The sequence below is a fragment of the Salminus brasiliensis genome, chromosome 6, assembly GCF_030463535.1.
Source record: "Salminus brasiliensis chromosome 6, fSalBra1.hap2, whole genome shotgun sequence".
Classification (NCBI taxonomy): domain Eukaryota; kingdom Metazoa; phylum Chordata; class Actinopteri; order Characiformes; family Bryconidae; genus Salminus; species Salminus brasiliensis.
In genome coordinates this window covers 9,058,027-9,071,004 of record NC_132883.1, presented here as the reverse complement: position 1 = coordinate 9,071,004, position 12,978 = coordinate 9,058,027, and the positions used below count along the sequence as shown (strand labels likewise).

At 41.4% G+C, this 12,978-nt stretch overlaps 1 protein-coding gene across 1 annotated transcript; it reads left to right on the top strand.

The window, feature by feature from the left end:
- Positions 1 to 1,754: 1,754 nt before the first annotated feature.
- Positions 1,755 to 9,210, top strand: slc26a6 (solute carrier family 26 member 6). The gene is made up of 16 exons (XM_072681207.1): positions 1,755 to 1,865; positions 1,999 to 2,141; positions 2,365 to 2,529; positions 3,460 to 3,612; positions 3,734 to 3,816; positions 4,429 to 4,576; positions 4,661 to 4,774; positions 6,859 to 6,936; positions 7,038 to 7,133; positions 7,602 to 7,708; positions 7,860 to 7,929; positions 8,207 to 8,296; positions 8,388 to 8,519; positions 8,621 to 8,675; positions 8,849 to 8,958; positions 9,187 to 9,210. The coding sequence occupies exons 1-16, from the start codon at positions 1,757 to 1,759 to the stop codon at positions 9,208 to 9,210; spliced, it is 1,677 nt and encodes a 558-aa protein (XP_072537308.1). The 5' UTR covers positions 1,755 to 1,756.
- The last annotated feature ends 3,768 nt before the right edge of the window (positions 9,211 to 12,978 follow it).

Below are 12,978 nucleotides of genomic sequence, written 5' to 3'. Positions count from 1 at the left end.
TTTCCGGGGGCTTCAAGTGACTCAGTGGTCTAATGTGCTGCCACTATTCCCCAGGGGTTGTGATTTCGACTCCTGAGCCATGCCACTTTGTCATCAGTGTCCAGGAAACAAGAGGGCACATGGTGCTCTTAAAGTGATGTTAGCTGGCACTGTTAGTGTTAGGGGGAGATATGTATGAGTGAATTCTCTATGATGTATTATGATATTATTATGATGTATTAATATATTAACAATGCTGATGAGCATGGTTGGTGTGTTACTGTGGCTTTAATATGGCAATGGAAAGGTTCTTGCTGTTCTTGCTCTGTCTATAGTTGGTCCCTCAGTGTAACAGAGAATAAACAACTCTTTCATCTTCACTACACCGGGTTGTCTGTGTGTGTACATGTGTGTGTATATGTGTGTTTTAAAGAGAGAAAGAGAAACAGAGAGGTGGGGAAGTTTGTTGTACTGAGCAGAGTTTGCTTGATGAAACTGTATGTACTCCAGCCAAGCTCTCAATGCTCTCTCTCTCTCCCTCACACACACATACACACACACACACACACACACACACGCACACAGTTATTTTAATTTCCCTTTAAACATTTCCTCAGTCTGAGAGAGAGTTTTAGTGCTGTTGCTTTTTACCTTTTCCTCAGCAGATGGGTGATCACAGTCTACCCTCACAGTATGAGGCCTCAGGAGCTCATCAGGCCCTCTGCCTGGATGAAGCACAGCTGGACGTTCTGGGGCAGCGGAGGGAGAAGCAGCGCCGCTCTGTTGGGGAGAGGCTGATTGCTGAGCTGCAGTGAGTATGGGCCGAGCTACTGAGGGGTGAAAAAAAGAAAATCACCACACCACCTGACAGTGAGCACCTGAGTTCAGAAGACTATTTCAGTAGCGCTGTGCCTTAAAGTGTTTAACTCAACACAAGCAAGCCTGTATGAAGTTAATTAACAACTGTCCACAGTTGGAGACAATGTACCATCACCTGTTAGCTATATTAAACCTGTAGACCCAGTGCAAAGTCAGTAGTATGTGTGTGTGTGTGTTTTCCAGATGTTCTGGTCCTCGTGTGAAGAGCTGTTTTCTGTCATGTGTTCCTCTGCTGGCATGGCTGCCTCATTACTCCTTCAAAAACAATGCTTTCGGAGACCTTATCTCAGGAATCAGTGTGGGCATCATGCACCTGCCACAAGGTCATACACACACACACATACCATGCACATGTGCAATGCATAAAATCACACAGATATGGGTCAGACAGGTGCCAGACAGGTTTTAAGCAATTGTCCTGGAATTTGTAGCACAACAGTCTCCAGAGCTTCCTTGGAATTTTGCAAGAAAGAAAAAGCCTCCAGTGAGCACTGGGGAGTTGGGGAGTTGGGGATGATTTTTTAAATACCCTTGTTTTCAAAAGTAACAATTAATAAGCAGGTGTCCCAATACTTTTGTCCATAGTGTATTTAAACCAAGATACTGTACCAACCTGGACTGAACAGCTATTTTGCACTCTGCCTTTTTGCACTATGACTATTTGCACACCTGTACAGAAGTTCTTTTCTGTAAATATATTTTCAGCTCTTTATTACCTTTAGTACTTTTTACTTTTTAAATTTTTCCTTTAGTTTAAGACTGTGTTCTGTGTTTTTTTGTTACTTGTCATACGTGTTGCTCTCACCAAGACAAATTCCTTGTATGTGTAACATACTTGGTGAAATAAAGAGCTTCTGATTCTGATAAGTTATCCCAATAACCGTTTAATTGTACAGGAATGGCTAACGCTGTACTAGCTAATGTACCTCCTGTCTTTGGTCTCTACTCATCTTTCTACCCAATCCTCATCTATGTCATCTTTGGGACTTCTAAGCACGTCTCAGTGGGTGAGCACACACTCACACACAGTCTATTTTTAAAGACTATTTAAGAAGACCTCATACTTGCTTGTCTTTGTCTTATTGGATGGTGAATTGGAATGTCTGCTCTGATTGGCTGGTAATGTGTCCTAATGCACAGGCAGTTTTGCTGTCCTCTCTATCATGGTCAGCTCAGTGATAAAGGAGTTTGAGAGCGACAGAACGGAGAGAAATGACAATGATGTCGAGAGGGACCGAGTCGTTTTGGCATCTCAGCTGACTATACTGTGTGGATTAATACAGGTTAACAAACACATGACTGCACATTACACTGGTTATTCTATACTTGTAAACCCAGCTATTTTTATTATGTCTAGTACTTTTAATAAGTAAAATGTAAAACAATATAGAATAAAAGTAAATAATTATAATAATAATAATAATAATAAGAAGAAGAAGAAGAAGAAGAATAGAAGCATGTTTGGGAGATAATGTTTGGGATTGACCAATTTTTCTCCCCCTGTAGATCCTGCTGTGTGTGTTGCGTTGTGGTGGGTTGTGTCGCTGGCTCTCTCGGCCATTGGTCCGTGGGTACACCACTGCAGCTGCAATCCATGTGACCGTCCACCAGCTTCCTTTACTGATGGGTATCTCTACACGCAAACACAGAGGGTTTTTGGCGGTGGCCTGGGTGAGAGTTTTTATACTGTGTGCATCAGAAACTGGGGTGTTTGTGATTACGTAATCACTGTATGTACTTTTACTTGTTAGTAACAGGGACCGTGCGCAGATATTGGCATCATTGTTTCATGATGTAAATGTAGTTTTCACATATTATTAGTGGTCATGTCAGTGTTTAAAGAAACACTAGTCAAGATTCAAGTAACTCAACCTCTAGAAATGAAATGGTGAGAAATGGTGAACACAAATACTGTGAGGCGATTTGTCCTTCTTGGTCTGCCTCTTATTCCTAGTCATGAACACAAGGCACCTCTTAAAAATCTCTTTTTCAGAGAGATGTATCGTCTAATCATGCTCCTCATGTACCAAAACAAACTCTTCTGCTGGTGTTTGGCCAGAGCAGGCATCAAACTGGTGTTGAGGAAATGGGGTGAAGCATTGTGGTGTTGAGGAGATGGGGTGGAGCATTGGGGTGTTGAGGAGATGGGGTGAGCATTGGGGTGTTGAGGAGATGGGGTGGGACAGTGGGGTGTTGAGGAGATGGGGTGGGGCAGTGGGGTGTTGAGGAAATGGGATGGAGGAATGGAATTTTGGGATAGAGGAGTGGAATAATGGTGAGTTAAGGAGATAGGGTGGAGTAATTGAGTAGTTGAGGCTGTATGGTGGAGCAATGGGGTTTTAAGGAGATGGGGTGGAATAATGGGGTGTTGAGGAGATGGGGTGGAGTAATGGGGTGTTGAGGAGATTAGGTGGAGTAATGGGGTGTAGTGGAGATTAAGTGGTGTAATGGGGTGGTCAGGAGATGGGGTAGAGTAATGGGGTGTGGAGTAGATTAGGTGGAGATTTAAAAAATATGAACAATAATTCTCACATAGGAAAAAAACAAGCAATCTGTGTGTGTGTGTTTCTACATGTTTAAATCAGTGTGTGTGCATTTCAGATGTTCTTAGATGTGCTGAAAGGAATTACAAGAGCATCGGCTGGGACTCTAGTCATCTCCTTTGTTTCCATAGTGATCCTAGCAGGAGGGAAAATATTGAACTCTCGGCTTAAAGCCCGTTTACCTATTCCCATTCCCTGGGAATTACTGCTGGTGAGTGTGTACATACAGTACACAAACTGAGCCAGCCTAGCTCTGTCCTGTCCCATGCACACAATAAAACCATCACAATCTTCTGGGCTAATATAGCTGACTCTGTCCCTGCTCTCTCTAGGTTGTCTTGGCCATTGTGTTGTCAGCACAGCTGGATTTGCCTGGACAGTATGGGGTACAAACAGTGGGGACCATACCTACAGGGTGAGGTGTGTGTGTGTGTGTATATGTGATTTCCGTTTGTCTGTAATTTGTCCTTGTCTGGAAACATTGTCACATTAAAGGTGAAAATTTAAAATGTAGAATGTAGAAATTTTGTCACATATGTAATAGATCAGCACAGAAACACTTGTCTGAGGTTTGCTTCTTCTGTTTTTATTTATTTATTTATTTATTTTGTACTGTAATTGCCAAACATGTCTAGAAATGGACTGTCATGTTAACATTTAACATACTTTTTGAAAATCTACTGTGCAAACCCTTCTGTCTGCTAAAACATCTTCACTTCATGTAAATTTGATTATTCATCAATTCATCACTATAAAGCAATAGACTATAAGCTTGGGCCTTTGGCATGTCATTATTATTTCACAGATTTTATATATATATATATATATATATATAAAATATACATATATATTAATTTATTAGATGCTGCAGGGATGGTTGCAGAAGCACATAGAATAAATTTATTAGAATTATCGTCCCCTCCCCACTCAGGAACAAAAACAAATCTGGGGACTGCTGCTTTAAGTGTGAAAAGTTAATGCAGTTCGCGTTCGTTTATCTCTCTCTCTCTCCGCTTCTCTCTGCCAGTCTCTCTCCTCCATTTCTCCCTCCGCTCTCTTTCTCTTTGCAGCTGTTTCTGCCTTCTCTAGCTCTCGCCGTTGTTGGTTTCGGGTTTAATGCATCTCTGGGCAACATGTATGCCCTTAAACACGGGTACCGCTTTCGCAGCAACCAGGTGACCTTAACTTTTATACTGTTACTTATCGTGCCTTCTCACCTACAGTACTGTGTATGACTTACAGTTCTCCCCCTGCTGTAGGACCTGTTCGCCCTGGGTGTGTGTAACACAGTCGGTGGGCTGTTCCAGTGTATTGCGGTGAGCTGCTCAATTTCCCGCAGCATTGTGCAGGAGAGCACTGGAGGAAAAACTCAGGTCAGAAGATCTTCATTCACACATCATTCATGGTCAGTGGTGGCTCAGCGGTTAGAGCACCGGGCTGTTGAGGACAGGGTTGAGGTTTCATAACCCAGGAACGGCAAGCTGCCACTGTTGGGCCCTTGGGCAAAGCCCTTCACCCTCCCTGAGCGATGGCTGCCCACTGCTCTGGGCATGGTTTCTCACTTTGTGTGTTTGATCACTAGTGTGTATATGTGTGATCACTGCATAGATGGGTTAAGACACAGGCCAAATACCATCTGCTTTAATTAGCTGGTTTGCAGCACCAGCAGAACCTCACAGAACCTACATATTACAGCATAGTTTTAACACTGCAACAAAAACACTGTATGAAGTCTTACCAGATAGTACTGCTGTCCTCTCATTTTGTCCTCTTAGCGCAATGTGTTGTATACAAGCTGAACAGATAGCGTTTAGTCTTGCCCCAACTTGCTTCCCCAGGTTTGGCTTTTCCAAGGCATACTAGTAAAAAAAATAAGCCAGTACTTTCCCTTCTGATGTGTGTTTAGCTCCAGTCTAGTTCAGCTGAGGTAGTCCAGTTTGTTTTTGACAGAACAGAGAGGTGGAGAGAAGAGATGATGAAAGTTAGCACCAGCTAGCATTAGCTTTTAGCCTAGTGGCGATCCCCATTTGCTCCCCCTAGCTTTCACTTCCTCGATTGCTGAGCTGACCTTCCCTTCTACTGGCACTGGCACAGAAAAAGCCACAGTCATGAGGCCTAGTTTACATAGCCTCCCATATTCCCATAACGAGCAGAGTCTGGAGTCATGTGCTGGACTCAACAGCACCAGTCAACAGCACCATACTCTAGCGTTGTGTTTTAGAGCATTTTACCAGCTTTGATTAGAGCTTTTGCTAGTAAGCTGGGTGTATATACATTTAGGGGTGTAAGCCCAGCTTTGGTTATTCCAGAATTTCTTTTGAAGGCGGACATAACAGTGTTTGAGGTTCATGGTATATTTTCATGTACTGAATACTAATACTGATTATACGAAGGACAATACAGTTGATTCTGACAGATACTCTTTATGTCCAAATGTTACAATGCTCCAAAACCTAGTAGAAAGCCTTCTCTGGACTGTGGAGACAGTTACTGCAACAAAAGCAGCATCAACTTATTTGTAGTACCGTTGATTTTGGAAGAAACAGTAAATGAGCAGGAGTCCTGACATGTATGTTCATGTAGTGTAGCTATGTGGAGGAAAGATCTGTATTTTATACAGTGATGGGCTAGTGAAGGTTATATGGCTCACATTAAAATAATAGGCATTTTGCCAGACCCCCTTTTAATTACATGCCTCATGGTTTCCACACTGTGTATCTGACTTCATCTAGCCGATGCACAGCCAGTTCCTAGTTTATCTCTTAGCTAATTTAGCTGGTCCAGAGAAACGGCTCTTACATCTTTATACAACAGTACAGACACATAATAGCTGGCATGCTCACAGACTAATGAACTTTATCGGTACAGAAGTGGATCATTTACAGCCTTAATCAGCTAAATAAGAGGACAGCAGAACCCTGAACTGCAGATGTCAGTTGTTGATAACAGTAAAAGTTTAGCCACTCTTGGAACTAATGCAAATGGTAACTTTGTTTAAAAAGGAAAATGGTTATTAATATAAGTCCATATAATGAGATTTAATTCATAAATGTTAGCCATCCCTTTTGGTCCTTTCATCATGAAATGTAGCTCATATTATCAAATGGGAAAAACATAGAATCCCAATTCCCTTTCATATTGTGGATCAGAAATGAATACATTTTATATATTTTTTAATGATACCCAAACAACAACTGGAACAAGCAATAGTCATATCAGTGTGTTTGATTTTGAGGACAGCAAAAACAATTAAATCAAAATAGGCTGTTTAGTGTCCATATATGGGCTGTTTAGGACATTGTTCAGGACAGGACTGTTAGCTTTACCATGTTATGAGCCCCTTTTAGGTCCTAGTTTTTTATTCTCCCAGTTTGAAAGCCCAGGGTATATATTACTGTGTTAAAGTAATAGACTCTATTACTCACTCTCTCTTTCTTTCTCTCTCTCTCTCTGTCAGGTTTCAGGTCTTGTGTCTGCATTGCTTATCTTGGCTATTCTGCTGAAGTTTGGACCGCTATTTGAAATGCTGCCAAAGGTAGTTATGTCTTCTGCCATATATTAGCCAGGATGTGTCATGAAGGGATTAGAAGAGATTTGATAAACTGTGTGTGTGTGTGTGTGTGTGTGTGTGTGCAGGCAGTCCTGGCTGTGATTGTTTTGGTGAACCTACAGGGAATTTTTGCTCAGATCAGAGATGTGCCAAAACTCTGGGCTACAGACCGGCTAGATCTAGTGAGTATTCTGTACATCCATCAATCCATCCATCCATTCGTTCATCTGTCCATCCGTCTGTCTATTAATTAATCCATCCGTCCATCCATCTGTCCACTCACTCATCCATCCACCCACCTACCCATTCATCCGTCCATCCAGCCAGTCTTCCAGCCCATTTATTTACATTAACTTCAGTTGAACTCTACTGAACCTAAGTCTGTTCAGTAACCGCTGTGAAACTACAGTGTAGGTATGTAGTAGAACTGAGGTCATGGCTCACATACAGACCAGAGCTCATTATAATTCATGCAGAGACAACAAAGCTCTGTCTGCAGTGTCAGGATGGACATATAAACACAGACATACTATTAAGATCAAAATGAAATGTCTGGAGTACCTAGCATTAGATCTGTTCCTACGACCCAGTTATTACAAAGTGTGTGTGTGTGTGTGTGTGTGTGTGTGTGTGTGTGTGTGTGTACATAGTTGGTGTGGTCAGCGTCTCTGCTCTCTGCTCTGCTGTTGAATCTGGACGTGGGGCTCGGAGCTGCTGTTGTGTTTTCTCTCTTCATCATCGTCTTCAGAATGCAGCGGTGAGACAGATACACTTGTTTACCAAATTATCAGCCCTATCTATCAGTCCATCCGTCCTCCATAAATAAAAAGACACACTGTCTCACTTTCTATGTCTCTTTTCGTCTCTCTCTCACACTCTCATCTCTCTCTCTACCGCTCTCTCTCTAGTTCCAGGTTTGCTGTTCTTGGGGTGATCCCTGGTTCTGACTGTTACAAAGATATGAAGTTGTTCTTGAAGGTATTGTCCACACACACACACACACACACACCACTCTTTGGATCATTTCATAAGGCTTAAAATATTTAATAATAACGTTATCATATATATTATTCAGATGTTACAGACATTAGGATTCATTAGTCAGTAACTACTATGAAACTACCCTGTGAGGAAGTCAAGTATGAGTCTGCCTACAGGCTCTCACAGAATTGATCAATTGTCTTTATATATAATGATCATTAAAGAACTGATATGCTGAACTCTACAGCCTCCTGTAATGCATTTGTACCTGTAGGTGAAGAAGATTCCTGGAGTGACCATATTCTCCTGCTCGAATCCTCTGTATTACTCAAACAGTGAGCTCTTCTTTAGCTCACTCAGAGAGGTATACACTCACACACACACTGAAAATCTGTAGATTTGTTGACTGAAAATGAAATAAAAGGCAGTGTGTGTGTCTGTGTGTGTCTCTGCAGACTGTGAAGATGGACAGGAAGGAGAACTCTGCAGTAAGTCCTCCAGGGTCTACAGAGTCTCAACACTGTGTCATTCTAGAACTGAGTGGCGTTAGCTTTATGGATTCAACAGCCATCAACATGCTTAGAACTGTGAGTGTAACACACACACATTCACACACACATACACCCTTCATACAAATGTCATAATAATAACTTTACCTTTATATTGTGTGCATGTGTGTGTATTTCAGCTCATTGAGGACTTTAATCTCATGGAGATCTCTCTGTTTCTCTCTGCCTGCCCAGGTTAATCCTGTTCACACACACACACACACTAAAACACACAGGAACATTTAATTATTGAAAGTCATGTACGTGTATTCCCGTGTTCCTTGTAATGCTGATGAGAGCATGTAATAAAATGTGTGTGTGTGTGTGTGTGTCTGTGTCTGTGTCTGTGTGTGTGTGTATTTTTGTAGACAGTCTCTTCTCTCAGCTAATGGATCATGGTTTAGTTCCAGATGGTTTGGCCAGATCCTGCTTTTTCCACTCTGTGCCCTACGCTGTTCAGCACTGGCAGAAAATGCAGGTATCTGTGAGTATGTGCGAGGTGTGCATGATGCGTGCATTTGAATGGCTGTGAGTTTGGGGTGTCCATGGTGTGGTTACACACTGTTTGTGTGCTCCCTGAGACTCTGCTAGTAAATTTCCTGCCAGGTGTTAATCATTGTGGACCTGTTCCAGATTCAGAACTGTTCCCTACAAATGTGTTACTTTACGGGAAGTACGTGGCTGCTGATCATGTCTCTGTTCCTAGGACATGGACTTCAGTGACCTCTGACGTTTCAACTCCAACTCCCATTCCAACAGATGAACTGGAACCGAGGATGACCCTTTAACTCTGACCTCCAGGAGTGACCCCTCCGCTGAACTGAAAAAACGTAGAATCTTAGGTTTAAGACTTTTATGACTGTTAGGATGCTGTTATGAATGTGTTTCTATATGCTTTGTTTACATTTAGAACTGTTATAATTCACTTATGCATTTGATGAACTGATACATTGGCTAAATCAATGTAGCCTGTGCCAAAGTTTGGGCCACTTCCAGAGTCAGTAGTAACTTTGGCTGAAATATAGTCTTTTAATAGATGTTTTTGTTGTTTTTGTTTTGTGGAATTAATTTTCCTTTCACTAGTGCAGTATCACTGATGCCACTGGTGGCAACACAACCCCAAAATATAGTGGATCCACCCCTGTTCTTCACAGTTGGCAGGGTATTCTTTTTATGAACTTTTTTTTCTACAAGTGTGTCTTCTATCTTTTCTATTTTGACTTCAACTATCCATAGCACATGTTTTCAAAACTCACCTGGCTTGTCCAGATGATCTATAGCTTTGAATGCAGTATTTTGTAACAAGGTCACAGGTAAGGGCTCCTTTTATTGACTCGCAAAACATTTGTAAGACTCCCCAAAAATGGTGTTTGTGCAAGCAATGCTGCACAGTAGAATTGTGTATACCCTTCTTGACTCTGCTAAACTCTTATGCACATTCTTGGCAGTCTAATGGGGATAATGATTAGCCTGCATTGCCTACCAGCATATATGCAGTTTCTTGGTCGCCCAGACCTCATCCTGACCTCCACAGTTCCACTGAACTGCCACTTCTTAACAATCTGCAGTACACACTGGCTAAAACACTAGCTGCTTCCTTTTATCTTATAGCTTTTATAGATTTAGACAGTTGCTTAAATGAGTCCATGTGTTAGCATATGGCTTGAAAAGTCAGGAAGCTCATAAAGCTTGGAAATTTGATTTGACTGTTCCTAACTATATTTGGGAAAATGCCTCAGGCTTGATTTGCTATTTAAGGCCTTGTCCAACCAAACACTGTACAAAATTTGCACAGGCCACACTGATGATTTTATTTGTTTATTTTATATGTTGTGAAAGACAAAATATTTCATATTTAATTACCTACAGAGGCTGTGTTTACTATGTCTCAACAGGGGTAAGAATCTCTAGACACCTCAGAGGGCTGCGATGTGATGATAAAACAATTATCAATGCATATTTTTGTTTATACAGGTTTTCTTTTCTCTCACTGTGTGACTCTACTTGGTACTTTTAAAGTACAGCATATTAGTAATGATCCACAATGAGCTTGCTGTCAATATCTTTTATAAATAAAAATAAATGGAGGCCATGTGGCAGGTCAACTGCAAGGTTCTGCAGTGGGGCTGTGGTGGAAAAACCTAGTAATACGTCTTACCCTCCCTAGTAGCCTTGACACAGTGGGCAACTTCAGCTCTCGCTGAGAGGCCAGGTTTAGCATGTGGGCATGCTAAAATTTCACATGTTACCCAGTTCAGCAGCAACAACCCATCAGTGGTACAATGCACCATTATGGTGAAATAAGATTCTGTGGTATTGGAGGTTCATGCATCACATGTTACAGCTATCCTACCCCTTTTCTTTAGTGATTCCATGACTTCGGTTTTGGTCTTGTTGTAGAGTATGGGGCGTTGCTTTGACAGTAAAATATCTTCAAGATGGGACTCAACGATGAATCTCAGCTCCAAAGTGTCCAACATAGCGTGAAAGCCCTGGTTCTCAACGACTGCATAAGAACACAAATCCTTGGCGATAAAGCTTTGACATCACTGATTGTGGTTGCTGCCAGTACAGAGCCAAAGTGCTTCCATATGCTAGCTTTTAATTCAGAGAGTGCTCACTCATCCGTCTTGCGTCTTATGCACACACCACAGACCATCCTATTACCTCACTTCTGAGTGTTGCCTTTTAAGTTCCTTTGTCAGAAAATACTGCTTATTTCAAGCATCTACACCTAGAGTGTGAGCTTGTATTAAATGTCAGCTGCACTATATGGACAAAGGTATTTTGACACCAACTCTGCAGATTTAAACTCTGCAGTTAATGAGTCAGCAGAGCGTTGGAGAACCTACGCACTATGCGCTGACCTCAGTGCTCTGAGACCCCGCTATGTAACTTTACGTGGTTTGTTGCCACTTCTTGGCTAAGTTGCTGTTGTTTCTAAATGCTTCCACTTTTCAGTAATACAACCCTCAGACATCCTATTGCATACAGTAACACACTGGAAGTCAGGGAAGCTCTTTAGAACCACCCATTCACCTGCGACAATGGGACTGAATAAAACACCTGAATTCAGTGATTAAGTGGTGTGTCTCAATACTTTTGTCCATATAGTGTTCATTAGCTTCATAGTTCCAATGCAAAACTAAAGAAGACAAAAATCATCATGGGCAAACAACTACCACTGACAGACCGATATAGATTTGCATGCATTGGTGTTCAGAAGGGTTTGGGTGTGTGTGTGAAGGGATCTTTTTTTTTTAGGTGGGTAAACACAAAAAATGCCCAAACAAGACCATGCTAGAAGCTTATCAAATGATGAATTGTGAAAAGTAAGCCACTTCACAGACAACAATTTGAACATGATTAAAGGACTGTTTATGCTGGTGTTAGACTCTGCACCAAAGTATTGCTTTAATATGAAGTAATGAGGCCTCTTTATATCCGGTGAAGACTGGTTTGCTGAGTTTGAGACAAATAAGATATGGATGGCTGCCACTTTAGCCTTTGCCTTAAAAGAGTGGTTAGTTGAGTGTTATTAATGATTGACAAGCACAGAACACACCCCGTCCACATACCTGCCCTGATAAATAATGATCATGCACACACACCTGATAAAAAGCCATCATTATTAGTTCTCATTATGAGTTTTAATGAGTTAATGATGCTTAATGATGCTTACTCCCAGTGAAACCTCCCTACTATTACCAAATACCTCATATTTAGTTGGTTTTAATGGTTTCCTCATTGAACGCCTCCCATGAAAATCAAACTTCACAAGACTTTTTTTTCTGATGGTAGCTGCATGTCTTTTCACATCAACATGTGGTAAGAACAATGTGTAGGCCCGTAAATTATTGTGCGGACATTATTGTGTTGAATGTCTGATCTCTAAGTGTTTTGAGATTCTTTTAAAGACTCCTCTGCATCTACAACCTCCTTAGAGAGGTCTGTGGATCTTGCCACGGTGATACCACTCACTTGAACAATCAAGAGCAGGAAAAGGTTTAAATGGGGTGTTCTAATTATTTCACACATGGATTTTTTAACATGTTAATTAGAAAGAGAGTGAAGTAGTTTGTAGATTTGAGTAAAATTAAGAGCAATAATAAGTAAAAATAAGAGGCAATAGAAAACAATATCTTATGGCGCACCATTCAAAGCTTCTGGAACTGGTGAAAGATGGCCAAAGAGCTTGAGCAACAAATCCATTTCGGGGTCGTTTAGCAGAGTACTTAAAGAATATACGTATATATATGGACCAACTGGTCCATTCAATTTGGTAGTAATCATTTACTCATGGTCATCCCTGTGGTCAATAGGACCATCAGAGAGCCAGGCACTGGAGTAACAGTACATGGTGTCTCCTAGCAGCTAAAAAGCCTGAAAGAACCTTACTTCCATGAAGGGAATCCCTATCTAATCGAGTAAAGATAAGACCACTACAGACTCCTGTTTAGAAGAATCTGAGAACCAACCCCTTCGGCCGTCTGTATGT